The sequence below is a fragment of the Hydra vulgaris genome, chromosome 02 (assembly GCF_038396675.1).
Source record: "Hydra vulgaris chromosome 02, alternate assembly HydraT2T_AEP".
In the NCBI taxonomy this organism is placed as follows: Eukaryota; Metazoa; Cnidaria; class Hydrozoa; order Anthoathecata; family Hydridae; genus Hydra; species Hydra vulgaris.
Window position 1 is genome coordinate 38,950,276 of NC_088921.1, and position 27,485 is coordinate 38,977,760.

Sequence of the window (27,485 nt, forward strand, 5' to 3'; positions counted from 1 at the left end):
ACAAAAGAAAGACTGAAAAAAATGAAAGCTGATTTATATTTGAAAATTAAATACGAAATTTAGTAAATGATAAAAAAAAATTACAGATTTGCTTTATCAATTTTGTTAAATTATGTTTCATACAACTATATTAAATGCCAAAAATGTTGTTGCACGCGTTGCTAAGGATTGCTAGAATAAAAAATAAGTGTAAAAAAGTTTTAAATAAAAATTCTAAGCGGCATTATTTTTAAAATAGCGCTTGAAGCAATTTTCTTTTTTGTTTCATTTGACATAGATCACTGCCTTTAAAGAAGCCTAGACATCAATCAGGTCACTAGGCCTCTTGTCTTCCATAACCCAGAGTTTCCTGAAGATGTTATCAGCTGAATAACATTATCAAATATTATTTTATTGCTAGAAAACTTTTATTTAAAAAATAATGATAACTTGTATGTGTATAATGTATTATTTGTATAATGCATTATGGATATTTATACATATATGAACATAATGTTCAATTAAAAGGGAATTATAAATATGAGGAACTTTAACTTAACATTGTAATTGCTTTCATTCCGTGATCCATAAAAAAATGTTTTTCATGCTAAGAATAATAATTTTTGCTTTAAATTAAAATAAAAAGGAAACATGCAGATATATTCTGCACTTGAATTATCTTTAGTTTAATAGTTGATTAGTTTCTAATTTTATTAGGGCAGCTATTACATAATTGACTTATGTAATGGCTGCGCTAATAAAATTAGAAACTAATCAACTTTTTTTCTGATAAACCATTAAAAAAATTGTTGCATGCTGGTAGTAATGATTATAATAAATAAGATAAACTTTTTATTGGTTTGAATCTCATTCAGGTATTAAAAGATGTCTCTAAACTTAGAAATATTGTTGATCAACATCTTCAAATAGGCTATGAACAGGCCTTAAAATTGCACACAAAATAAATATTACAAAAAAAGCCTAGAACTTCATTAATTACAAAAAACAGAGCTAAAACTTCTACTGAATCCATTTCAAATTGTTTTAAATTGAATATCACAGTTCCTTCGCAAGACCATTTGATTACTGAGTTTAACACAAGGTTGGATGATACAAACTTGAAGTTTTATAGAGCACCTGTCTTTTTGTTCAATCTTTCTAATCTTTAGTTTCTTCAAAAATAATTGCATAAAAATTAAGTTCTCGTTATATTATTTGGAAAGACCACATCATATCTCATTGTAACTTTTATGTAACAGACTTACCAAATTCTTTACCAAAAGCTTAATTAGGGTTATTTATTATTGCCAAACCAAAGGCTTCATTAGGTGATCTTGATTTGTTGAAATCAAACTGGTTAAATTTCAAATATCCAAACTATATTAACAAATTTTACTGAAACGTTAAAAGCAACAAATTTTCCTTGATTTGAAAACATTAAAATTTATTTAAAAGGTAATTCTACCTTACCCTTAACCTCAGATAAATAGTAGAAAACCTTTGCTTATTCAATTAAAAGGTTATATGAAAATGGTAAGAAGAAGTTGCAAATTAAAGTAGTAGAAGAAGTCTAAATGCTTCAGCTTAGCTTTCACACAGAGTTGTTTATAGTAAACAGTATTATTAGTAAACAAGTTTTTAACAAGTTTGCTAATAATACTTTGTGGGTTGTGTTAAAAAATAAAATTTATATATTATAAAAGTATAATTTAAAAAAATGTCTTTCCAACCCTTTGTTAATTAACTATTTTCATACCCACATGTTATTGTAATAACATTATTTGGTATTGAACAGTTATTAAAATAAGGTATTGTATTGCTGTTGTATATATATATATATACATATATATATATATATATATATATATATATATATATATATATATATATATATATATATATATATATATATATAATATATATATATATATATATATATATATATATATATATATATATATATATATATATATATATATATATGTATATATATAGTAGGCAAAAAAAATAAATGTCACAAATTGTTTTTTTTTAGAAAATTTGTATAAAATGATTAAAAAACTGTAGTCAATTTCTGTTTTAAGGGAAAAAACTATCAATTATTTAAAAATAGCATTATATTGAAGCATTGTATTCCAAAATTATCAAATATAAGCTTATATGACATAGAAAAATCAACTGTACTTATTTTCATCAAATATCTTCTTGCGGGGCGACTGAATAAGTGCGAATTTCATAACTGCGAATCTGCATAAGTGCGACTGGCATAAGTGCGAACTGGCATAAGTGCGAACTGGCACAAGCGCGAACTGGCATAAGTGCGAATCACTTGCAAAAACTGGCATAAGTGCGAACTAGCACAAGCGCGAACTGGCATAAGTGCGCCAAAAGAATTTGCAAACATTGGCATAAGTGCGAACTGGCATAAGTGCGAAACAATTGCAAAAACTGGCATATGTGCGAACTGGCACAAGCGCGAACTGGCATAAGTGCGCCGAAAGAATTTGCAAACATTGGCATAAGTGCGAACTGGCATAAGTGCGAACTGGCATAAGTGCGAACCAATTGCAAAAACTGGCATAAGTGCAAACTGGCACAAGCACGAATTAGCATAAGTGCGCCGAAAGAATTTGCAAACATTGGCATAAGTGCAAATTGGCATACGTGGCGAATTGGCAAGTTCACACTCATGCCAATTCGCACTTATGCCAGTTCGCACTTATGCCAATTCGCGCTTATGCCAATGTTTGCAAATTCTTTCGGCGCACTTATGCCAGTTCGCGTTTGTGCCAGTTCGCACTTATGCCAGTTTTTGCAATTGATTCGCACATATGCCAGTTCGCACTTATGCCAATGTTTGCAAATTCTTTCGGCGCACTTATGCCAGCTCGCGCTTGTGCCAGTTCGCACTTATGCCAGTTTTTGCAATTGATTCGCACATATGCCAGTTCGCACTTATGCCAGTTCGCACTTATGCCAATGTTTGCAAATTCTTTCGGCGCACTTATGCCAGTTCGCGCTTGTGCCAGTTCGCACTTATGCCAGTCTTTGCAACTGCTTCGCACTTATGCAGATTCGCAGTTATGAAATTCGCACTTATTCAGCCTCCTCCTTCTTGCAAAAAAAAAAAAAAAATGACACAAATAAGAAAAACTTAAGACATAAAATTTAGACAAAAAATAATTTAATAAATTTAGACAAAAAATTGTTTTTTAATATTTAGTAGGACCACCCTTTGCCAGAATAACTGCTTGCAGACTTTGAGACATTAATTCCACTAAAGATTTGGTTTAATATCAAAAATATTCCTTTGTTGCTTTTGGATCATTACCTTGTTGAAAGACAAAGTTATTTCTGAAACTAAATTTACAAGCAGAGGGCTACAGATTTTGCTTTAAAATGTCTATATATGAATTGGCATTAATTGTTGATTCAATGAAAGTCAATTTGCCAGCTCCTCACTATGCCATTGATCCCTACACCATGATATTTACACCATCGTATTTTACTGCTCCTCTTATGCAACTCAATTTGTATGCCTCGATTTGTTTTTGCCAAACTTTTGGCTGTCCATCTGATGAGATCAGGTTAAATTTAGATTCATCACTCCAAATTACTTTCTTCCAGTACTCAATAGTCTTTTTTGCAACATACTCTACCATGAAATCCTTGCTCTTGGATTCTATTTTGGATAGTTTGATTTGAAATCATGATTTTGTGGTCGTTTTTAACTTTGTTTGCAATCTTTTGAGTAGCTTTAAATCTGTTTTGCTTGACTTGTAAAATAATGTTTCTATCAATGGCAGCAGATGTTTTTTTTTATGGCCTCATCCTGCTATATCAGTTGTAGTCCCATTCAAATTAATAAAAAAAATATAAATTAACTAATTTTATTCAATTAATCAAAATTCATGGGTTACATACATATTTTATGTGTTACATATGTAAATATAATTTTAGACTTAAACTTACCAAAGCTTTATTTTTTTCCCACAAAAATTCAAAAAAAATATTAAATAAAATTATCGTGCTAATAATTATTTTACATTGGCTATAATACATGCGTGCTTTTAATGTTTTTAAAAACAATAATCCTTTGGTAAAATCATGCACAAGTACATGTAAAAACCTACATAACAGTAATACTTTTTGATGTACATTTAAACCTGTCACAGTTTTTAAAAAACATGAGTAAATGGATAATTTAGGAAGAAAAATTTTTTAAAAAACTGCTTGTGCCATTATTTTTTTGCCAACCGTGTGTATTTTTTTAGTTTCTAAAAATCTCATAATAAAAATTCTTTTAAAACCTTCAATATTTTAAAAACTTTGAAAATAGATTTTGCAAAAATTAGAATAAATGTGTAAAATAAATGATTAAATTTTATATCATCAATGACTTGATTAAAGAATTTTTATTTTTCTGTGCAAATCATCTAAAATGTGCAAAGACTATACAAATTACTATTCACAATTCTTAAAATTGTCAAAAATATGTGTAATTGCAATTTTAAGGGAAATACTGCTACTAAATAACTTATAAAATAAATCAAGCTTTTCCTTTTCACTATTATATCAAAAAATATTAACTTCAGTTTTAATTTTGTGTATGTATATATATATATATATATATATATATATATATATATATATATATATATATATATATATATATATATATATATATATACATAATATATATATATATATATATATATATATATATATATAATATATATATATAATATATATATATATATACATATATATATATATATAAACATATATATATGCATATATATTATATATATATGCATATATATTATATATATATTAAATATATATATATATATATATATACATATATATATATATATATATATATATATATATATATATATATGTATATATATTATATATATATATATATATTATATATATATGTATATATATATATTATATATATATACATCTTATATATATGTATATATATACATATTATATATATATAAATATATATATACATATATATATATATATATATATAATATATATCTTTATATATATATATATATATATATATATATATATATATATATATATATATATATATTCTATATGTCAAAAGATACCTGGACATTGGAATCGTGTAGGGTATACTTTGTTCATGATAACAATACCATTTCTATTTTAACTTCAAAATGAAATCTAAAAACATAAATTTTATCCAACCTTAAACATATTGTGTCAAACCAAACAAATTAAACACAAACCTTTCTATTAGGTTAAAATATGATACTTAGATTAAACAACTTAGTGATTAGTTGTTAAACCTAAGCATGTATACAAAGTTTATAAATTGGTCTGTTATAAAGCTGTTGCTATACATCATTAAATAGTGCGTGAAATTGTTATTTGTGAATATTCTTATTTGTTATTTAAACTTTATTTGCAAAAACTGCATAGTACTTAAAGATAAAAATAAAATAAAATCTTTGGGTAACCATCATATAAATAACTGATAGAAACTATAGAAAAATACTAATGATAACAATGATAATAATGAGACAACCAGTTAAAAAACAAGATAATAATTTTAATAACAATAATCAAGTTAAACTTTTTTTTGGATTTTTAAAATATGTAGAAAGAAAAACAATTTTTTGTGTTTTAGAAATATGAAGAAATCACTAATTTACTAACCACGCTTTGAGTAAACAAAACGTATTTTTTTGTGCCAACCTAGTAATACAACATAAATTGTTGTTAACTAAACAAAATCAAGTAATACAACTACGTGTTGTTATGCCATAGCCGTCCGAATTAAAGTAGTTTACTTTGTAACTACAGTAACTTATTAACTCACGGCAATCTATGCACTATGAAGCGAAAAGCTCAAAAAGTGGCCCCAAGTGGAATTTTTTTAATACACCATATTCATTAATTTTTTTTTACAACTTATTAGAAAAAATATCAAATGATAAGAAAAATATATATTTTGGTTCTCTCGTGTCTTCTATCCTAGTCAGAGAAGCATTTTTTCCTACCTAGTAGAAGGTAAAAACAGTTCGCTAAAATTCGCGAACTTTTTATACTTTTCTAATTTTTATTTTTTTACTCTTTTAGATGATTTTTTTTATTTTTTTTTGATCATAAAGCTTTATTTAGGCATTCTTTTATCTTTTTCAAAAGTAAAAAGCTTAAAATATTGAATATAGCTTTTGCCAAATGAGTTTTTAAAATATTAGGTAAAATAAATTTTCCATTAAATATTGTTTTTGAAAAAAATCTCAAAAGTTCCGTAGAGTTCCACCCTGAAATGACTTTTTTTATCCTAGGAGATGTTATCATGGATAATATAAAAAATAATCAGCTGCCCCAAATTGCCCTGATTTTGAAAACAATTATGTTCAAAATACTGTACCCCCTCTCAAAGGGTGGGGGGGGGGCCGTTATTTGGGTTCGTCGTGTTCCCAAACTCCAATAACCGTAATATTTTGTAACACAAAATACTACAGTTATTGTCAAATGAGGAAATTTGACAATAGTATTAAAATAAAAAGTTTGGGAGTTCACATCATGCCTGGAAAAGTGTTTCATCCGTATTTCTTGAATCTTGAATACAGATGTTGTTAACATGATGTGATTATATTATGTTAAATGTTTGACTTGAAAACTACACATGAGGAGGAGTGATGTTTTGTATAAAATCAAGGAAGTTGGAATTAATAACCCCAACGGTTGAGGAAGAAGTAAAGATTAATATGAATGTTAATAACTTTAAAGATTTAAAAGGGAAGATTAAAACATTTCTTGCCAAGCTCAAGATCAAATATGAAAAGCACGGAAGAACCTTCTCTCGACTTGAGGAATGCGATAAAGAATGGCTGGCGTTTGAACTGTACCCAAGACCTGATCCTCCCACATCAAGACCAGGAAGACCAGCAGCACCATGGACTGATAGTTCGGAGAGAACTAAAAGGAGAAAGGTATCCAGGTATATTAAAATCTATATGCTACGTTTTTGGTTGCTAATTTTATTTCAATGAGTACATTTTTCTAAAAATATAAAATATTTTTTTCGTTTGATTGGTGACCATTGTACCGAAGAACTTGCCTGTGCTGCTGCGATGAGGACTAAATCAAGCCCGGAAAAGACCGACTTTTCAAAAGTTATTAAACATTCTGTTAAACATCCAGCTCTAGCCAGGAAAATTATTGAAAATACAAAAACGAATCCAATAATGATGAAAGCAGAAGAGGCCCTTGCATTAAAGATAATTTGCAATCTCAGTGATTCAAAATATCAAGTTATTAGAAACTCTTCACTGAAATAGAATGCAGAGGTATACCCTTCAGTCAAAGTAATATTTGATGCAAAATCCAAATGTTATCCCGAAAAATTGGAAATTTTAGAAACATCTGCCAAATGTTATGTTCAGTCAATGGTGAACCACACTTTATCAAGAATTAGAAACATATCTAATACAGAGTGTCTAGATGGATCGGAAACAACTGGAAAATTTTATATGAAAGCTGGAATGGATGGAGCCTCATCTTAAAGTGTATACAATCAAAGGTTTGATGACACAGATCTTTCAACAGGAGTTGAAAACGAAAAATTCTTGTTCCAAATTGCAATTGTTCCGTTGAAACTGGAAATAGGAGTCATCACTGTATGGTTAAACCCAATGCCTTCAAGCCCCCAATTTTGCAGGCCTCTTTACCTGCAATACCAAAAAGAAACAAAAGAGTCAACAAGAGCTAAAGAATTAGATGTTAGGAAGCAAATAGAAAGTCTTTAAGATTTTGAACTAGAAATCCTCTTCTCTAACCAGAAAGCAAAAATAGAAATAAAAACTGAGATGACCATGTTGGACGGCAAGGCAGTGAATGCTATAACAAATACAAACTCAACTCAATCTTGCAATTTTTGTTCTGCCAAGCCTAGTAAAATGAACAAGCTGGATATAATTAGAGAAAAAGTTTGCAATAAGCAAGCTATAGCTTTAGGATTATCCACACTGCACTGTTGGATACGAATTTTTGAATTCATTTTACAATTGGGATATAAAATGGATATTAAATATACCAGTCCCGATCTCTAGAAGATAAATTATCTGTAAAATATCGAAAAAAAGAAATCAAAAGAAAGTTTAGAGAGGTGTTAAGCTTAGTGGTTGATACTCCTAAGCTGGGATTTGGAAATACTAATACAGAAAACACTGCAAGGAGGGTATTTCTAGCAGCAGAATCTTTCTCTGAAATAACAGGAGTTAGTTTGGACATCATTTGAAGACTAAGAAACATATTGAATGCCGTTTGCAGTGGTTCCACCTGAACTTGGATGCTTTTAAAGCATACTGTTATAAAACTTCAGAGCTGATAGTGGAAACCTATCCTTGGTACATTATGCCACCTACACTTCATAAGGTTCTGGAACATGGGTTTTTAATTGCTGAGCATTTGGATGTTCCCATTGGAGCGTATTCGGAGGAGGCTCAGGAAGCACAAAATAAGGCTATACGAAATGCGAGACTCAATCACACATGCAAAATATCTAGAATTAATGTGGTGCAGAACCAGTTCCATTATTTACTAATAAGAAGCGACCCTGTCATCTCTTAAATTGCTTTCAGGAACCCTAAGACATTTTCTGGTCCTAACCTTGATCCTGACATACAGGACCTCCTCAGAGGAGACGAATAGTTATTTTTTTTTATAATAAATGTTATCTTTTTAAATTTAAACTTTTTCATGTAAAAATTCACTTATCAGTATATATAAACAGGGATTACATATTAATGGTTAATAAATAAGGTAAATATTTTTTTCATTTAGAAAATATTTTTAGAATAATTTCTAGAATCTAAAAATTAAATAAATTGCGTTGAAAATTCAAGGGAGGAGGGGGAGGGAAGAGGGGGTAAGGGGAGTGGTCTACAACTTGAAAAGTTTTTAATTACCCACTTTTTAAGTTTGTTTTTGAATTGGAACAATAATTTAATAAAAAATTTTATTACTTTACAAAATTTTGAGTTTTGGCCGCTTTTTGACCATTTCGCTTCACTGTGCTATGGTTTGAAGTGAAGCATTTATTCCCGAAGTTAGACAACAACAATTTATTCCCCAAATTACACTCGTTCTAAGTTCCGCAGTATTGCGCAAAACGTTAAGAATAAATAAAAAGTTTTTCTTTTCCTATACATTCCAAGTTTAAATAGTGAAATGAGTTTATATTTAAAAGTCCTAATGACGAAAACGTTAACAAACTTTTTTTTATTGCAGTAATAATTTTATTACTGTAGTTAGCATTTTTCTCGCCTACACCGATGTATAACACAAAACTGAAATAAGATTTATCTAAAAGTTATCTTTTTTTTTTTAAAAATTGAATAAAAGTGTGTGGGTAGATATAATACATAAATGAATACTTTAAAAAATAATCATAACGAAGATTTTGATTTTATCTAAAGTTAAGAGGTTAAATTATATAAAAAAAAAAAAAAAGTTAAGAGGTTAAATTATATTTAAACTAGAAATTGACAAACATGATCTGACGTGCCATCAAATCTAAACATGATCTGACGTGCCATCGAATCTAAAGCATAAAAGTAAAATATCCACACAAAAAAAACATTTAAGAGTCTTTACGAAGCCAATTGAAAATTAACGCGGTGAAATAGTTAACAAAATAAAATATACATAAAATAATATGTAAATAAATAGATAAAAAAGCCTTTAATTTTTCTTTGTGGTTTGTTAAGGTACTTTCAGTAGTCCATACAGTCCTATCATAGAGCAGCTCAGATAGAACTTTGAGAAACCCCTGAAGTTACAGAAAATGAAGAAAAGTGCTGTCCATTAAGGACAACTTTTATACTAGGATTGGTAAGGAAGGATTCAATAATTTTAGAGATATTAACTGATAAACCTTAAGAAGAGAGCTTATGGAGAAAACCAGCACGCCAAATTTTGTCAAAGGTTTTAGAAACGTCATGAGCAATAGCCTTAATCTCTCCACATCTATCTAATGCACGATAAAACCTATCGATTATTACCGTTAACAAATCAACATTAGAACAAGAAGATCGAAATCCATGTCAGAAAGTAAGTTATTATATTCAAGATGAGAAATTAAGTGTTTATTAATTAAAGACTCAAAAGCCTTCCTTATAGAAGGAAGAAGAGTAATGAGACAGTTGTTGGACGAGTCAGATCGCTCTCCATAATTTTCGAAAATAAGGATAAAAGATGCCGCTTTTTAGAAGACTGGAAAACTAGATTAGCCTTGTTAAAAAGTTATGGATCAACCTGCTTGTTGGCTATATTTTGTCGGTAGAATGTGATTAGTGGAATCAAAAGATGAGATTGAGGAAAAGTTCTTATCAAAAAGCTCAGCTTTATCTTTAGGTGAGGTAACAATCTCTGAACTATGCAAGAGAGGGAAATAAAAGGTTTTTCCTTATTAAAGAAACTGTTAAAGGTTCTCCAAAAGTGCGATGACATGGTTTTTTGTGTTTTATAGTTTTTGGTACTTTAGTCATTTTTGGATTTGTTAAAGAACTTGACTAAAAACACACTAGTACTTAGTACACTATTTAATAGCCCAAGCAATTGCCTCATTACTATTAATAAACCCTAAGCCGTAACAAAAGATTCCAAATGTGGCCTCGAAAAATACATACCAAAAGTACGAATAGGGACACTATCCGTGCGCAACTTAGCACTGTTAGTCCTCTGATACTTTACAAATGTTGATGAAATCTGCGTCTTTGAGAGCTTCTATATAGTTCGGGAAACCTGACTACTAGCCAGCCTCAGAATCATAAAACTGAGTTTTAGAGCTCTACCCTCATTCGGAGATAATAGAATGAGTTGCATAGTCAATAAAAAAGAAACACAAGCAAAACCCATGCAAGATTCAAGTTGATCCAGCATTCAACATCCTAAACTGGAAACAATCAATTATAAATACATCTACGCCAGTCTTTTAGATGAAAAAGGGGTGCGAAGCTGGTCAATAAATAGAATCTGTTTACCTCTTAAGTCTTTGCCTAGGAGATGTTCAACAAGACAGTAGTCGGATGCATTTAACTTCTGTCGAAGATGAGTATTTTTATTGAGACACTATCTTTCGCTTTTACTTAACCAAGAGCCCCAAGGCAGGGGGTTTTGCATATCTTGCAATACAGCAGGGCATGAAGCAGGTTTAATTTATTAGGTATTAGGAAAAATTTATAAATATAGAAATATTAAACAAATTTATGCTTGCGTGATATTTAAATGTGCACTGACAAAAAGATGAGCCAAAAAAAAAAAAAAAAAACAAGGTTAATTTTCTTGGAAGAGTTTTATTATTTAAATTTAATCCAAAAAATATAAATTAAAAAAAAAATTTAAACAAAATATTAAAAAAATTTAAAACAAAATATACACTTTCACATTATTGACATATATACACTCCACATAAAATATGGAAAATAATAACCTGCTTTAATTTACTCAATAAAAATTTGAATGTAGACTGTAGTTGTTCAAAATAAATGCAAAAAAAAGGTTGTTACTGCTCACGTTTCATAAACGTATATATTATGAGAATTAAAGCGTATATTACAAAACTATTATTCTATACTTATTAAACGTTCACTTATTACACTTAATAAGTATTACACTTTTTAAACGTTCAGAATACTAACTAACATAAGTTGACTTATGTAAGTCAATATTCTAAATGTTTAATTGATGTTTAATAATTATATAGACTAATAGTTTTGTAATGTACGCTTTAATTCTCATATCTGCATGTTTATTAAACATTTAGTAAACGTTTAAAATATTGATATATGTTAGAGTGCAGCAGATTAGCATAACATTTGTGCAAAAGTGGATAAAAGCATGAAACTTTTTTTACACGTAGAAAATAAGTATACAATGCATTTAAGATACGGTGGTGCGTTGAGTTAGTTGGATCTCGTTCGTAAAAATCAAAATTGCACGAGGGCATTTTATGAAATATTTATATAATTTTCTATATATGTTTATATATCGAATAAATTTTTCTGTATATAAATAATCTTGTTTTCATTTAAATTAATATGTTATCAGTTATATGAGGCGTTGCGAACGAAAGGGGCACACCAACCAAAATCAAGTTTTGAGTAAATTGCGTTTGAAGTTTCTAGACTGAAATTTGCAAAGGGGCACACCAACCAAAATCAAGTTTTGAGTAAGCGCGCGAAATTACACTTTTTCCTAACACGTGGTAGAAGAGTTTACACCCCCTCCCCCTCTGTGTTAGTTGGTGGTTTTTTTCAGACCCCTCTTTCGGACGAACGTTTTACTCGTTACAAAGTGTGTTTCTTCAGATTTTATTAGGTGTAAATAACAAGGATTTTCAGTCAGAAAGAGGCCCACTGACACGTTGATCTTGTGTTATATTGTAGATGACAGACTAAAGTAAAAAGTGGTTAAAGAAAACGGATTTTCGAAAATTGGTTGGTGTGCCCCTTTCGTTCGCAACGCCTCATATTTCCAAGAACTTCTAAAACACTTCTGGTCTGCGTTTTGTAAAATCGCGAAACTCATCTTGCTTAGTTAAACAAACACGTATAAATACGTATTAATACCAGCCTGTGGAGAAGCTTCGAAATGGAATCGGTTTTTGATTAATCAATTCGAGATTCAATTCGAATTAAAAAAAATGATTCAAGTTTTTTGAATTCTTATTTGTTTTGATTTTGTTGCGTTTCTTTTTTTAGATATTTGACGCTTTGGCGCTATCAAATTAATTTTGTTTATCCGTAAATACCTTTTAATCAAATGTTAAACAAGACAAGAAGCATGTTTTTATTCAAATATTTTTTTCTGAAAAATATAATATAAAATAAAAAAGTTTAAACTACAGATTTCGAGTGAAGATTTACTTCGATTTGGGTACTAAAAATGCCGATTTGCGGGGCCCTAACCTGTACGTACTTGGTTTAGAAGTTTAAAGTTAATATATAATTTAAAATTCTAAACTTTTATGGTTTAGCTAGCTTCATTAATAATATGAATCGTGAAATATATATATATATATATATATATATATATATATATATATATATATATATATATATATATATATATATATATATATATATATATATAAAATATATTATATTATATATTTATATATATATATATATATATATATATATATATATATATATATATATATATATATATATATATAATAATGGGTAATATATGACTGATGATGTCGTTAGGCATGAAACATAAAGCTCCATAATAAAAGTTTTTTCTTTTTTGTTTTTAATTATAAACCGCTCTGTTTTAAAATTTATAAATAATCAAAATATATATATATATATATATATATATGTATATATATATATATATATATATATATATATATATATATATATATGTATATATATATATATATATATATATATATATATATATATATATATATATATATATATATATATATATATATCAGTGGCATATTTACATATTTAGCACTTGGAGCAAGTAAAATTGGTGCGCCCCCTCTACTCTCAAAGTTAATTGAGAAAAGTTCAAATTAACAATTGCGTTTTAATCACAAAGGTTATATACATTATGGAATAGAAACAAAGTTGCACATTTTTCTATTTTATGCTTATCCAATTTAAGTAATAACATAAATTGGATGGGGTTGCTGACAGACTTTCTGAAGGTAATAAAAAAAGTAAAAAAATTCCCTAACATTATGTGCGCGTGGAGCATTTGCTCCAACTGCTCCAAAAGAGCTACGCCACAGATATACATACATACCGGCATTTTCTGACCACTAATTGTTTTATAAACCCAAGATGGCGGTAACTGCCATCTTGGATTCAAGCCAGTTCTGGTCATGCTACACTTTGCCATCATATCTTAAAATAAACAGCATAACTTTCTGAGTTATTGGCGAAAATTTCATGCTTTTATCCACTTGTGCACAATTCCAGTAATTTTTAATGCTTATCTGCTGCACTATTAGACAATATTTTAAACGTTTAATCGACGTTTAATAAACGTATAGACTAGTATAAGGTTAGTACATTTCAGTAGACAGATTTTTTGTTTTGACGAGCTATTTATTTTTTTAAAAAAAAGTCTTTTTACATCATTGTAAATATAATTATCATTAGATTGGTGTCATTCCGTTAATCAACTTTCTGTAAAATCATCTTTAATAAAGTTTACAAATTACATTCAGTGGCGATTTTAAGGATGCGTGCAGTCAGAATCAGTCGCAAGTTTGTAAGGGTTCGTCCCTTATTTTATTTCTATTTAAATTTTTATTTCTATTTATTTCTAATTAAATGAATCGTAATTAAAGTCTAGAATCTCCCCTAATTATAATTAATAATTTGATAATACGAAAATAAATACCTTGTTTTGTTATTTCGGTTGCTTTATAACAAAAGTTTAAATATCTTTATCAAAGTTTGTATATTAATCTTTTATTAAAATAATTTATATGTCGCTGGTATACAAGGAAAATGCACAAGTCCAAAAACATCACTTTGAGATAATAAAAAAATAAGTTTTTGTGTAATCGTTGAAGTAAAAAATCTTAATAAATCAATAATTAATTTATTAACTTGTGTGGTAAATCAAGCGATAGAAAATTTAAAATACTAAATAGTGGTATAAATAACTCCATACTGCAAAAAATACACTTAGTGCCCTAGTATACCGACTATGCTTTTTCGGCATTTTTTTTCTTATTATTACTAGCATTTATGTTATTATTATAATCATTATTATGATTATAACAATAATCGTTATTTTATTATTACTACAAATGAATATTAAAAAAAATAAAAAACTTCTTGTTTTTCTTTTTATTTGATTTTAAGTTAAGTGTCGCCATTTTTATAAATCATAGGTTTGTTTTATCTAAACAAGCTAAATCTCGTTACACGAAATATTTGAAGACAAACTCCCAGGGCTTCGAAAGCTAGGATAAAAAACAAACTGAATGTATGTATTCTTGTAATCTATTTTTTATATGTAAAAAAATAATAACAAACGATTTTTAATTTTTTATAACTGCATCCTCTTTTCCACTTAGAAAACCGTTTTGTCGACCTTGTTTTGGTAAAATTTTGCAGGAAACGCATAAGTTTACGGTTTTTATAAAAAAAATTCTATGTTTTATAACACGTTCATAGTCTCACTTCTAGCTACGATCTACATTAAATTTCTAAGGTAGATAACGCCGACATTTTTTAACGGCGACTTTATTATAACTTTCAAGTTATGTAAGTATAATTTACATTTCCCATTGAACAAAAAGTAAATATCAGCGTCTATAGTAACCGGAAAAGCGAATCGCAGCAAAATAAATTAATTTATGATATTTTAAATATCGCAGAAGAGTACACGAGTTTCGAGTCTTATAATTAACAAATATTTATATATATTTTATGTTACATTCATTACGAAACATATATCGGTAGAAAATTGGTTTAAAACATGTACTTTTTAAGAGATAATTTTTTATGCTATGTACGTTTTATTCAGTGGCATTTTTGTGTATTATCTTTCTTAAGCTGTATTATATAATGATTGAATGAGTGAAAAATTGTCCGATTAAAAAATTAGGTCATATTTTGATGACGATGGTTTGTTCAAAATCAAAATATCTTGTTTTCAGTTTCGATTGTAATTTTAGCTCAGCTGGCATTTTGTCTTCTGTTTTAACACATACATTTTTTTGATTTTCTTTCAACTAAGGATTAATTCAATGAAGTAAAGTATTTTCATATGAGATATTATTATAAATTTATGCAAAGTTGTAATTATTTATAGTAATAATTCATTTTGTCTTATTGCGAAAAAGATTGAGTATACTGATTTATTTACTTTGCAAGCAAAGCGTTTTTTTTAGATCATTAAAGTAATTTTAATTAATTCAATGATATAAAAAAGAAATAGCTGCAAAATAAAAGTGAAAGTACATTTATGCAAAACAATAATTGTAGCATACCTTCTCATGAAATTGTTATCCTGCACTCTTTGTAGAATACACTAAATTAATTTATATATACATGAAGTGTACATATCAAATTTTTTTATTTTTTTTCTATCTTTAAAAATGCTAATTTTAATCCAAACACTTTTTAAGACAAAGAGTCAAAGAAATTAGAAAGAAAAAAACGAAAGTTTTTTTTCCATATAAAATGTTCTTTAGATTGTAATTGCCTTAAACTCAAGCCCATAGTTGATATATGTACAAGGCTATGTCCGCCAATACATTTTAATTTATATGTGTATACATAAATGTATATATATGTGTGTGTGTGTGTGTGTTTATATATATATATGTGTATATATATATACATATATATATATATATATATATATATATATATATATATATATATATATATATATATATATATATATATATATATATATATATGTATATATATATATATATATATATATATATATATATATATATATATATATATATATATATATATATATATATATATATATTACACATACACGCATACAAACATGATCTTCTCAGGAGTATTACACAGAAAGTATTAGTAAAAAATACTTTCAAAAAAGTATTTAAAATATAAATATAAAATGCTTTCATGCAAAAGTATTTGCCATACATATATAACACACAGTTACAACATATATAATACATTTATTACACACACACGCATGCACACACACATTTACATACACACAAGCACACACAAAAATGCATGTATGTGTGTAAAGTATTTTGTTTTTAAAATTTTTTTTAATGTATACAAATACAAAATATTTTCATGCAAAAGTATGTAAAATTCAAAAACTCAATATCAAAGTATTTAAATTAATAAAAATCTTTTTTAATTGTTAAATGTATTTTAAAGCAGCTAATATTTAAAATAAAAAATCTAATTTGAATGTTTTTTTGGCTTTTAGCAATAACTGTTGTTCAAAATGATTATCTGACAACCAATTTCGGCATGACATAGCAATAAAGGCTTCTTTTGAAAATAGACATTCAACTGGAGCAGGCAAACAAACAGTTGTATTAACAAGTCTGAATAGTTTTTTAATAATTGGTTATTGTTCCAAACATATTGAATGTTTTAACTAAATTGAAACCATTATCAGTCATTCATTATCGGTTAATCTATGTTGTAATTATCAAGCCCAAAGCTGAAATGTATATAAAAAAGTTGCTCTGCACTTGCATCAAATGTATAACTTTCTTTGAAACAATTGCAGGCAAGTGCAACAGAAAAAACCAATATTGCTTCTTTTTAAACAGCTTTATATGTATGCTGTTGTACATATGGAAGCTGACCTTTGAATTTGATCTTTGATTGTATAAAGAATATTAGGATTGAATAAAGAATAAAAGTTGGATAAAGCATAACTGTATAAGGGAAAAAGGCTGGTAACTAAATCTTTAAATTATTTTTCAACTTACAGTGGTTGAAACTCACTTATAATGTAGTTAATAATTAAATTGTTTATCTTTGCATGTGGAAGAACTTTGTTCCTTACTGTTAATTGCTGTTCACTAGTAGTTAAACTCAATTTTAGTTGACTTTCAATTCACTACAAAGCGTTGTAGCAAGGACACCTCTCTCAAGCAAACCAGTATAATTTAGATCTCTTTTTCTAGCATTTCTTTTTTGTATGCATTGTAGTAGCTAACATAGTTAGGATGAACAGCCTGGAAAAAGATAAACAAATAGTTGTTTAATGAAAAAAATGATTTTTTTAGTCGTGTTATTGTAATCACAGGTGTCTATTATTATTTCTTTTTTAAATATTGTTTTTAAAAACAAAATAATGCTAAATAATGCATAAAAACAAAATAATGCTAAATAATGCATAAAAGGAAAAGTATCGCTATAATAGTAATTACACAGACAAATCAAGAAAAATAAAATATTGCTTATTACATTGACAATAGAAAGAAAATATTTAATCAATATATTAACATTTACTTTCGTTTTCCTGTCTTATAATTAAGTAGTTAAATTCTTTATTTCTGTTATATGCTATATTATATATATATATATATATGTTAGATGTTTCTGCTATATTTCAATTTATCATCTTTTAAACTAAATAACTACCTTTAAATGCTTCAGTAGGTTTGAAGTCGAGTCAATTTGTGCAGACAAAAGTTTATTCCGACAGCTTTTATACCTGGATAACACTTATTTTTCATGGTTATTTTGAAACAAGACCCATCCAAGATTAAAGGAAAACCTAGTGTTCTGTTTGATGCTAAGTTCTAGAGCCAGACATTTTTTTTTCTTGAATATTTCTAAAATCTGAATCTGTATTATTATCTTCTGATACTATCGTTTTTATATTTAATCAACTATACTTAATAAGTTATTAGAAAGCATAACATTTTTTAAAATAAATAAAAAAATAAATTATTTTGTATTTTGAAAGACATTAAAAGTACAATATACATCAAAATTTGTATCTAGAATACTAATACCTAGTACTCTACTGAAAAAGTATTAAAAATAAAATATTTTAAAAGTACTTAAAATACAAATACTTGTAAAGTATTTAAAATACATTTATAAAATACTTGTATTTAAAATACTGTACAACACTGCTGTTTATTTAAAATGCTGTACAACACTGCTTATTGTTTAATAATAGAATAAGATAAGATAAGCATTTTTGTATACTTTTGACAGTTGAGTTTCAATTTTAAATTTTGTGTATGTAATAAGATTTGAGCGAATAAAATGAGATAAATAAAAACTATTATATTTTAATATTATTAGTAATTTATCATTATTTCTAGTAGAATGCATTTGTAAATTAAGTATAGTAATGGGGTGCTGTGGGAAAAATGAGCAAGAGCCTATAGAATTAATAGCTGAAAATGGAACTGCAAATCCACCAGGAAAATATGGTGAGTGCTTTAAATTGATGAAGGTGATGATGATGATAATGATGATAATGATGATGATAATGATGATAATTATGATGATGGTGATGATGGCAATGATGATGATGATGACAATGATGAGGATAGTAATGACAGGCTGTCAAGTTGTCATTTAAAAAAAATTTTTTTTTTTCTGTCTTTTTATTATTTTATTTTATTTTTTTGTGAGTTTTAGTCATTTTTTTAATTATTCCGATTGAGTTTAAGTTTATTTCACTTCAAGTTTATTTTTTGAAATTTTAGTTAGTTTTGATAATTTAAAAAAATTTTAAAATACCTATTCTCTTACAATTTTTTTTAAGTTTTATTGAAATATTGCAGTTTTTGAGTTGTTAAATTAATTTTATTACTTCTATTGGTTAATAAACTGAATTGAGAACTAAATTTTGAAGTACAATAAAATTTCCAGTAAAGGTAAAGTTACTAGTATCTATTTTAATTTTTAGTGTATTAATCAATAGTTAGGTCTATATTAATCAATATATAGGTCTATATTAATCAATAGATAAGTCTATATTAATCAATAGATAGGTTTATATTAATCAATAGATAGGTCTAAGGCATAATAATTAAATGGAATGAGGTTTGACTGGAAAAGCTTGATAAAAAATCTAGTTAAAATTAAACTATGGGCTGAGAAAAAAACTCTGATTATGCATATGGATAGTTTTCTGAGTTTGTTAGAGCATCAAACAAATTGTTAAAACCTGGACTGTTGTGCAATACAAGTTCAAATCCAGTCACCGCCAACTCAGTGTTTGAGCAGTACATTGATATGCAAATTGTTGGTCAATAAAAAAAGCTACATTGGATTAGTCTTTATGACTATTCCTGGTTGTTGCTATGCTTAGCCAACAATATCTTTGGTTGTTCCTATGCTTAGCCAACAATATCTTTGGATATAAGAGGATTGTATGGCAAAATACAGCATGAAATTCAAATAAATTAAATAAATCATAAGTTAAAAATTAAAATTAAAAAATTAATTAGTCTGTAAGCTATATTTTAGTGATTTGAAATACAGTTCAGTTGGTTTTTAAGCACTTTATCAGCATTTTTCAAAACCTAAACATAAATTAATTTCTGATATTAGATTTTCAAAAACAATTTTTCATTTATATATAGATTCAAATAAAAGTTCTAATTGGAGGGAGAAATAGTAAAAATAGAGTATTCTAAATGATATAATTAGATATAAATGATAAAATTTCAGCTTCAGAAGCTGTGGCTTTTTAAAGTAGCTAAAAATGATTTTGCTTTAAGACATTGTGATAATACATTATTATTATTTTAAAGAATGTTTTTGAATAGTCAAGGCTTTAGTATGAGTATCTCAATAAGTCAAGATTTTAGTATGAGTAGACAAAAAACTTCAAATATATTCCAAGATGGTTTTGGTCCATTAATGAAGAAATTCCTGTGTTCTAATATAACAGTAAGTTAAGGTGCTTCTACTTTGATTTTTGATGAAATATATACAACACAGCAACAAAAAAAAAAAGGATCTTTTATGTCATTTTTGGTCAGATGAAGAGACCCATGTTATTAAATATTTTACATCTCTGTTCTTTAGCAGAGCAACAGTGGAATGTCAAAATAATGCTTGCAGATTTACATCATAATGAAAGATTTGATTTACCATGGGGTCAATTTTTTAATATTTTACATTTCAAAGTCATTTGGAAGTTATTAAATGCTCATCTTCATAGCGATGGTTTTAATGGCTTATTACCATTTGTAAGTTGCACTTTGCACATAGTGCACATTTTGAAAAACAATTATAGTTTTAGGTGAGCAGCCTGCATTCGATTTACATGCTTGGTTTAAGGTGAGGATTTTATTAGTAATTTTATTGTCAATATTATTAAAAATGAAATTATTTTTTACTCATCTGTTTCTTTCATTCTTATAATCAATAGATATTAGTATTATCAGATAATAAAAAATTGTTAGTAGTGTCTTTATGCTCAAGCTTGCATTATTTTATTGTTGTAGAATGCATCATGAAAAATAGGGAATTTCAAAATATTAGCTGATTGCATTTTTATTGAAGATGAAACATTGTTTTTTTGTTTTATAAATATTAGATAGCTTACTTTTTCTACTACACTAGTAAAACGTCTATTAAGATGGGAAGATACTAAGAAATATTTTTTGGAGTATATTTCAAAAGAAAAGGAATGTAAAGAGAATCTGAAAAATGACTAGTGTTATGTTTCAGAGAACTCTTAAAGAAAATGAAAATTTAATTTAATAAATTTTACAAAATTAATTTTTTGTCAAAAATTAATTTTGTAAAACTTAATAAATTAAAATTTGTCACGAATCAAAATTATTTGCCAAATTTGACGCTGATTAATATGTATAATTGCATTATTGCTAATATTTCTTGAAATAAGTTCAAAACAAGACAGACATGAGTAATAAATAAGAAGACTTAATTAGGTATTTATATGAATACTGTATAAACACCTAGTTGCTGATGTTTTAAAGTAAAGATTAAATATTTGAAGTATTAAGGCGAACAAGAATTAAAAAAAATAAAAACTCGACAAACAAGCTGCCAAAATACTCTAGCAAGCAAAAAACAAAGTTAGCCATCTGAAACAAGCAAAAAACTCAAAAGATTCAAGACTCAGTAAGCATTGATCCGATAGAAGAGCCCGTTTGTTTCTTGTAGTGTTTTTTGTTAAAATTGTTTTTTATTAGATTAATATTATAGGAAATTTTTAAGAGTTACTTGTGTCCATCAAATTCCTTTTTGGTATAGCTCTAGTTTGAGAAATACTTGACCATCTTCCAAAATGAAGGACCACTTGTTCATATTTTATTTTATAAAATGAAAGATCTTTTAATACCATTGATGATGCGTTTTCTTAAACTTTCTGCTGTTAATGGTAAACTTTCCAAAGATTTTCCAGAAGATCAAAAATTGATTCTTCTAGTTTGACTATCTGCCTTGAATTAGATAAAATTGATTTCGGAGAGGAAACTAAAAACCAAGTACTTTACTTTTTGATATTTTGTTACACATTTTAAGAGGAAATACAAACTAATGTTTGTTGGATAAGTTTTAGATATTTCAGTTTTTTCTTAATATATTTTAAAAAAAGTTATTCTTTCTGACTGATGTTAAGTTTTAAGTAATAAATATGTAATTAATAGGTGATAAAAATTTCATATGAACGAAAAGAAATGTGTGCTTACTTTTTTCTTTATTTTTGTATAGGTATCAATTGTTAATGATGAATGGAAATTGTATTAAGCAGCTAATATCTCAAAAGTTTCTGATACAAAAAATTAAAAAGAGTATCTCAGTAAAGTTGTTAAGGGCTGTTTAATTATTCAGAATGGCAAGGCTAGTGCAGAGTGAATTTTATCAAATAATAAAAATACATTGACTTTAGAGCAAGTAAAACTAAATGATGAAACATTAATGGCTCTGAGTATATCAAAGGAATGTGCAAGAAGTTGCAATGGAACATATAATGTTGAAGCTCTCTCTCTAAAGATGTTCAAGCAATGCAAAATGCTCACAGAATATATAAATAAAGAAAAGCAGAGGAAGAAGAAGAACAAATGATAAATGTTATTCATAAACAAGAACTTTTTTTTAATGTTAATTTATTAATAAAGATATTGATAAACTTATTGATAAAGAAAAAAACACAAAGGAATGCTTGAAAAAGTTCATGAAAACAACAAAAATCTAGATCAAAGAGAAAAAATATCTTGAAAATGATGAGAAAAATGCAGATCTAGAGTTTCAGTTTACTCAGAGCATACTGAATGAAGTGATCAAGTCTATGCAAAGTGCCATCAATAAAGAAGACATGATAGTTATAAAGCCCATAAAATGATAAGCAGTGCAAAAAAAAATTTTTTTTTAAAATGCTACAGCACATAGAAATAAACAAAAAAGTTGCGAGTAAATATTGGTTTAAATTTAAAAAGTGAAATGAATAGTTTAGTTAATTGTTTCAAAAATCAAAGAAGTTTTAAAAAAAAATGTTGTTGTGAACTTCTTAATTATTTTGAACTATCTTTGGTGTTGCAAGTTATTTGGTGCTTTCTCTTTTTTTTTATTTATTTTATACATTTTTTATGACTTCTGATTTATATTGTTTTTAAAAAAAGTTGTTGAATTTTTCATATTTTCCATGAAATTTTTCTTTTTTTCGCCATTTTCCCCCTCAAAATACTGTCATTTAAAAAAAATAATTTATAATGTTGTTGCTTGACAGCCTGTGATGATAATGTTGAAGATGATGATGATGATGATGATGATGATGATGATGATGATGATGATGATGATGATGATGATGATGATGATGATGATGATGATGATGATGATGATGATGATGATGATGATGATGATGATGATGATGATGATGATGATGATACAGAAAAATATAGTTTCATGGTGAACATGAAGCTAAATTACACATTAAATGAACTTCAATCTTGTATTTGTTTGTTATAGGAAAATCAAAAGCTCATGATCCATCATTTAATGGGCCTATCAAAAATAGGTAAAAATAAAGCTTATCAATAAATATAAAAAATATTGATGTATATGTATTTTAGCTGTATTTCAAAATGTAAAGCAATATAATATATTATTAAATATATTTTTTAATATAAAGCATGTAAATAATTGTTTTGTATAGTGCTGACAACATCTTTTCTTAGTGGTTTTTAGTTAGTTTCTATATTCTCGACTGTAAAAATTTATTTTTTAAGTTTAGTTTAGAGCTAGATACTCAAGTTATTTATAATATTATTCAATGAACTTTTTACTGCATAATTAACTTAAGGATTTTTTTAGTTTTATATGACATTTTATAAAATAAAGGTATTGGAATGCTATATTAAACTTCCTAAATGTGTTTTATATAATAAAATTTTTTGAAATACTTAAATATTTTGAAGGGGTTTTTTAAAAACCTTTGATATTTAACCAATTCCAATCAAATTCCAAATAAAAAAAAATTTCTTTGAAAGTATATTAACCTGGGTCTCAAATAAAGCAAAGTTATTAAAAATTATTCAAAATTTCAAAATTAATCATTTTATAAAAATTATAAAAAAGTAGTTTTATAAAAAAAAACATGTAAAAAAACATTTTTCATTTTTAGGTAAAATAAATGATTTTTAAATGTTTTTTTTTTTATTTAGATTTAAATGTGTAAAAACTTAGGTCATTTTTTATACATTTAAATCTACATTAATAATTTTTTTATGAAATCAAATGCAACAGATAGCTTATACATTGTTAAATTAATGAAGAATCAATCAATTTCTGATAGAAAAGTATATTGTATTGTTCTATTTGAAGAAAAAAAAATATATATTTGTGAACTTATTTTATTGCGTTCACCTTCCCAAGGCTGAGAGGGCCACTAGAGTAGACTACTTCCCAAGGTTGAGAGGGCCACTACAGTAGAGTAGACTATTTACAGCAATGAGAGATAGGTATTTTTTTATTTTTTAAATTCTTGTTACAACCCTTTTTCAACTCTTCAAATCTGAAAACTCTTCAAGTTTTAATGAAGGTAATAAAGGTAATAAAAGTCTTAATATAGATATTTTTAATGGAATCTTAATATAGATATAATTTTTTTGGATTGTTTTATTAATTAGTATTATGATTTTTTATTTTATCTTTTCATAATTTTTTTTTTGAAATTTGTATACAATTTCAATTCTTTTGAGATCCAACATGACATATATAAAATTTTTTGTTGTTGTTGATAATATTAAAAACTTGTCTGATGTTTAAGGGTCTTGGGCCACCCCTAAAATTTTTTATTTAAAAATACTTTTAATCCAATATTATTTTATTACACAGAACAGAATTTAGGGGGTTAGAGCAGGCGTTTTCAGAAAAAGTTGTTTTTTGGGATACCCTAATATATACATACATACATATATATATATATATATATATATATATATATATATATATATATATATATATATATATATATATATATATATATATATATATATATATATATATATATATATATATATATATATTCTTCATTATGATCCAGCAATGGTGAAACTTAAAGTTGAAGAAAAAAAAGTTAGATAAGTGTTTTAAATATATATATATATATATATATATATATATATATATATATATATATATATATATATATATATATATATATATATATATATATATATATATATATATATATATATATAATATATATATATATATATATATTCTTCATTATGATCCAGCAATGGTGAAACTTAAAGTTGAAGAAAAAAAAGTTAGATAAGTGTTTTAAATATATATATATATATATATATATATATATATATATATATATATATATATATATATATATATTCTTCATTATGATCCAGCAATGGTGAAACTTAAAGTTGAAGAAAAAAAAGTTAGATAAGTGTTTTAAATATATATATATATATATATATATATATATATATATATATATATATATATATATATATATATATATATATATATGTATAGATATATATATATACATATATATATATACATATATATATATATATATATATATATATATATTTATATATATATATATATATATATATATATATATATATATATATATATATATATATATATATATATACAGCTCCTGGAAGTATAGTCAGCGAGGTCTGCAATTCTTTGCCAACCTTATTTTTTTAAATCTGAGGGATACAAAATGCATAATATATATATTACATTATATAGTAACCTTATCTAACAATTCCTGTTACACTTATTATTAAGCTGGGTGAAGAAAATCCCATCTTTAGCCATGGCTAGGGTCCCAGTTACTTACTTTTCTGGCCATAATAAACTGTTATACAAATGTGCACACCAGCATATATAAATATAAGATATTTATAGAAAAGTTGTAAATTTTAGGAGCTGTACTGATATCATCTGCTGTTTGATATTTGTTTTGTACATTGTTGGAATGCTTATAGTTGGATTTCTTGGTAAGAATATAAAAAATTGTAAGAAGGTTTTTATGTTTTTAATGGTTGAAAAAATGGACTAAAAAATAAATAACACATAAAAAATGACCCATAATTTTTTATTTATAGTATTAAAATTATATAATTGTAAACTTTATAAAAGAAAAGCATCTTTATAACATTTGTTTTTTATGTTGATAGCTTTTTCGTGGGGAAGTCCTACAAAACTATTGTATCCTACTGACAGTCGAGGTATTTTTTGGTCATTTTGTTTTTATTAAATTTTAGTTAGATTTTTATTTTAATAAAAAAAGCCTTTTGGGTTGAAAGTAATGATTTAGCTAATGTTGGTTGACGAAAAGTAATAATTTAGCTAATGTTGGTTTCATATCGATATTTTAGGTTGCTCATTGCTGTTACTTTGAATGTTCTTATTTCATATGAAAGAACTTTAAAATTTTTTTTTTTGATGTATATTATTCAGCCAAAGTGCAATAAATATGTACATATTATCAATTTTGTATTCAAATTAAGCTTTTCTTTGATGGTTAAAAAATTTTGTCTTGTCAAAAAGTTCATTCAAATTCATTCCTTTATAACATTTTTAAGCTATGTTACCTTTCAAATTAGTTACAACTAGTAACAAGGTTACATTCTTTTAATTTTTAATTTTTAATTTTATTTTTAAATTTCTAAGCATACTTGATTACTCTTACTGTTTTTAGTTTTTTTTCTAATGTATTTGAGATCCTTATCATAAGGAACTCAAAGACATTAGAAAAAACATAAGTTATTAACTTATGTATTTTTATTTCAAAGCAATTTTTATATGTATAGTAAATAAATACTTTATCTAAATCTAAGAAAAGTTATGCATTTATTAAATACCACTCGTTTCCGCATGCTACATTGTTACACCTTTTCCCATTATGTAATGTCTCAGTTATGTAAAAATAACAGACATTTGATTTGTAACGGTTATGTACGATTGTTATAGGGGATTGGATTACCTCAAAATATTTATGTTGTAAAAAAATATGTATGCCATAAAAAAAAAAGTAGAAAAAGGGTTTTAATGCAAACAATATTAAAACAGTCAACTTTAAAGTTAAAATTTAGGTCATTAAAAATGTAATAAAACATCTTGTTTTAAAAAGTATTGCACCAGTTTCACTCTAAACAAAAGTTTTAATTACACTGAAAAAGATAAAGTTAAACTAAATTAAACTACAATTGTTAATTCAAATATTTTTTTTCTTTCTAAAAACTTTAAAAGCAAACTTTTTTAAAGTTATCACAATTATTGTCATTGTTTTTTAAAATTAAAAAAAAATATTTTAGTTTTTAAATTTGTTTTTATTACAACTTTAATCTAGTTATTTTAATATAGAAAGTTGCAATAATTCAACCTTTAATTTAAAACTATAACTTTTTCATTCTATTCTTTTTATTGCTGTTGTAACATTTTCATACATACCCATGATAACTGTTATTCTTTAACACCTAAATACTTCAAAACCACATTACCTCTGTCATACCACTG

General features: G+C 26.2%; 2 protein-coding genes across 3 annotated transcripts in view; one reads left to right on the forward strand and one right to left on the reverse strand.

Annotated features, from left to right (window-relative positions):
* The window catches only part of LOC101235417 (uncharacterized), a 30,458-nt gene extending 24,649 nt beyond the window's left edge, over nucleotides 1-5,809 (reverse strand). Inside the window, exons 1-2 of one of the 2 annotated variants that reach the window (XM_065790822.1) lie at nucleotides 5,683-5,809; nucleotides 5,112-5,187 (exon numbers count right to left, since the gene is read on the reverse strand). In XM_065790822.1, the coding sequence (XP_065646894.1) occupies nucleotides 5,112-5,148 (37 nt within the window). In that variant the 5' untranslated portion in view covers nucleotides 5,149-5,187; nucleotides 5,683-5,809. The remainder of the gene's footprint in view (nucleotides 1-5,111; nucleotides 5,188-5,682) is intronic. The other variant, XM_065790823.1, reaches the window with a different exon arrangement.
* Nucleotides 5,810-18,795: 12,986 nt separating this feature from the next.
* Nucleotides 18,796-27,485, forward strand: part of LOC100213762 (choline transporter-like protein 4) — a 49,597-nt gene continuing 40,907 nt past the window's right edge. The window contains exons 1-4 of the mRNA XM_065790825.1: nucleotides 18,796-18,931; nucleotides 23,451-23,499; nucleotides 25,890-25,963; nucleotides 26,144-26,194. Of these exons, the coding sequence (XP_065646897.1) occupies nucleotides 18,850-18,931; nucleotides 23,451-23,499; nucleotides 25,890-25,963; nucleotides 26,144-26,194 (256 nt within the window). The 5' untranslated portion in view covers nucleotides 18,796-18,849. The remainder of the gene's footprint in view (nucleotides 18,932-23,450; nucleotides 23,500-25,889; nucleotides 25,964-26,143; nucleotides 26,195-27,485) is intronic.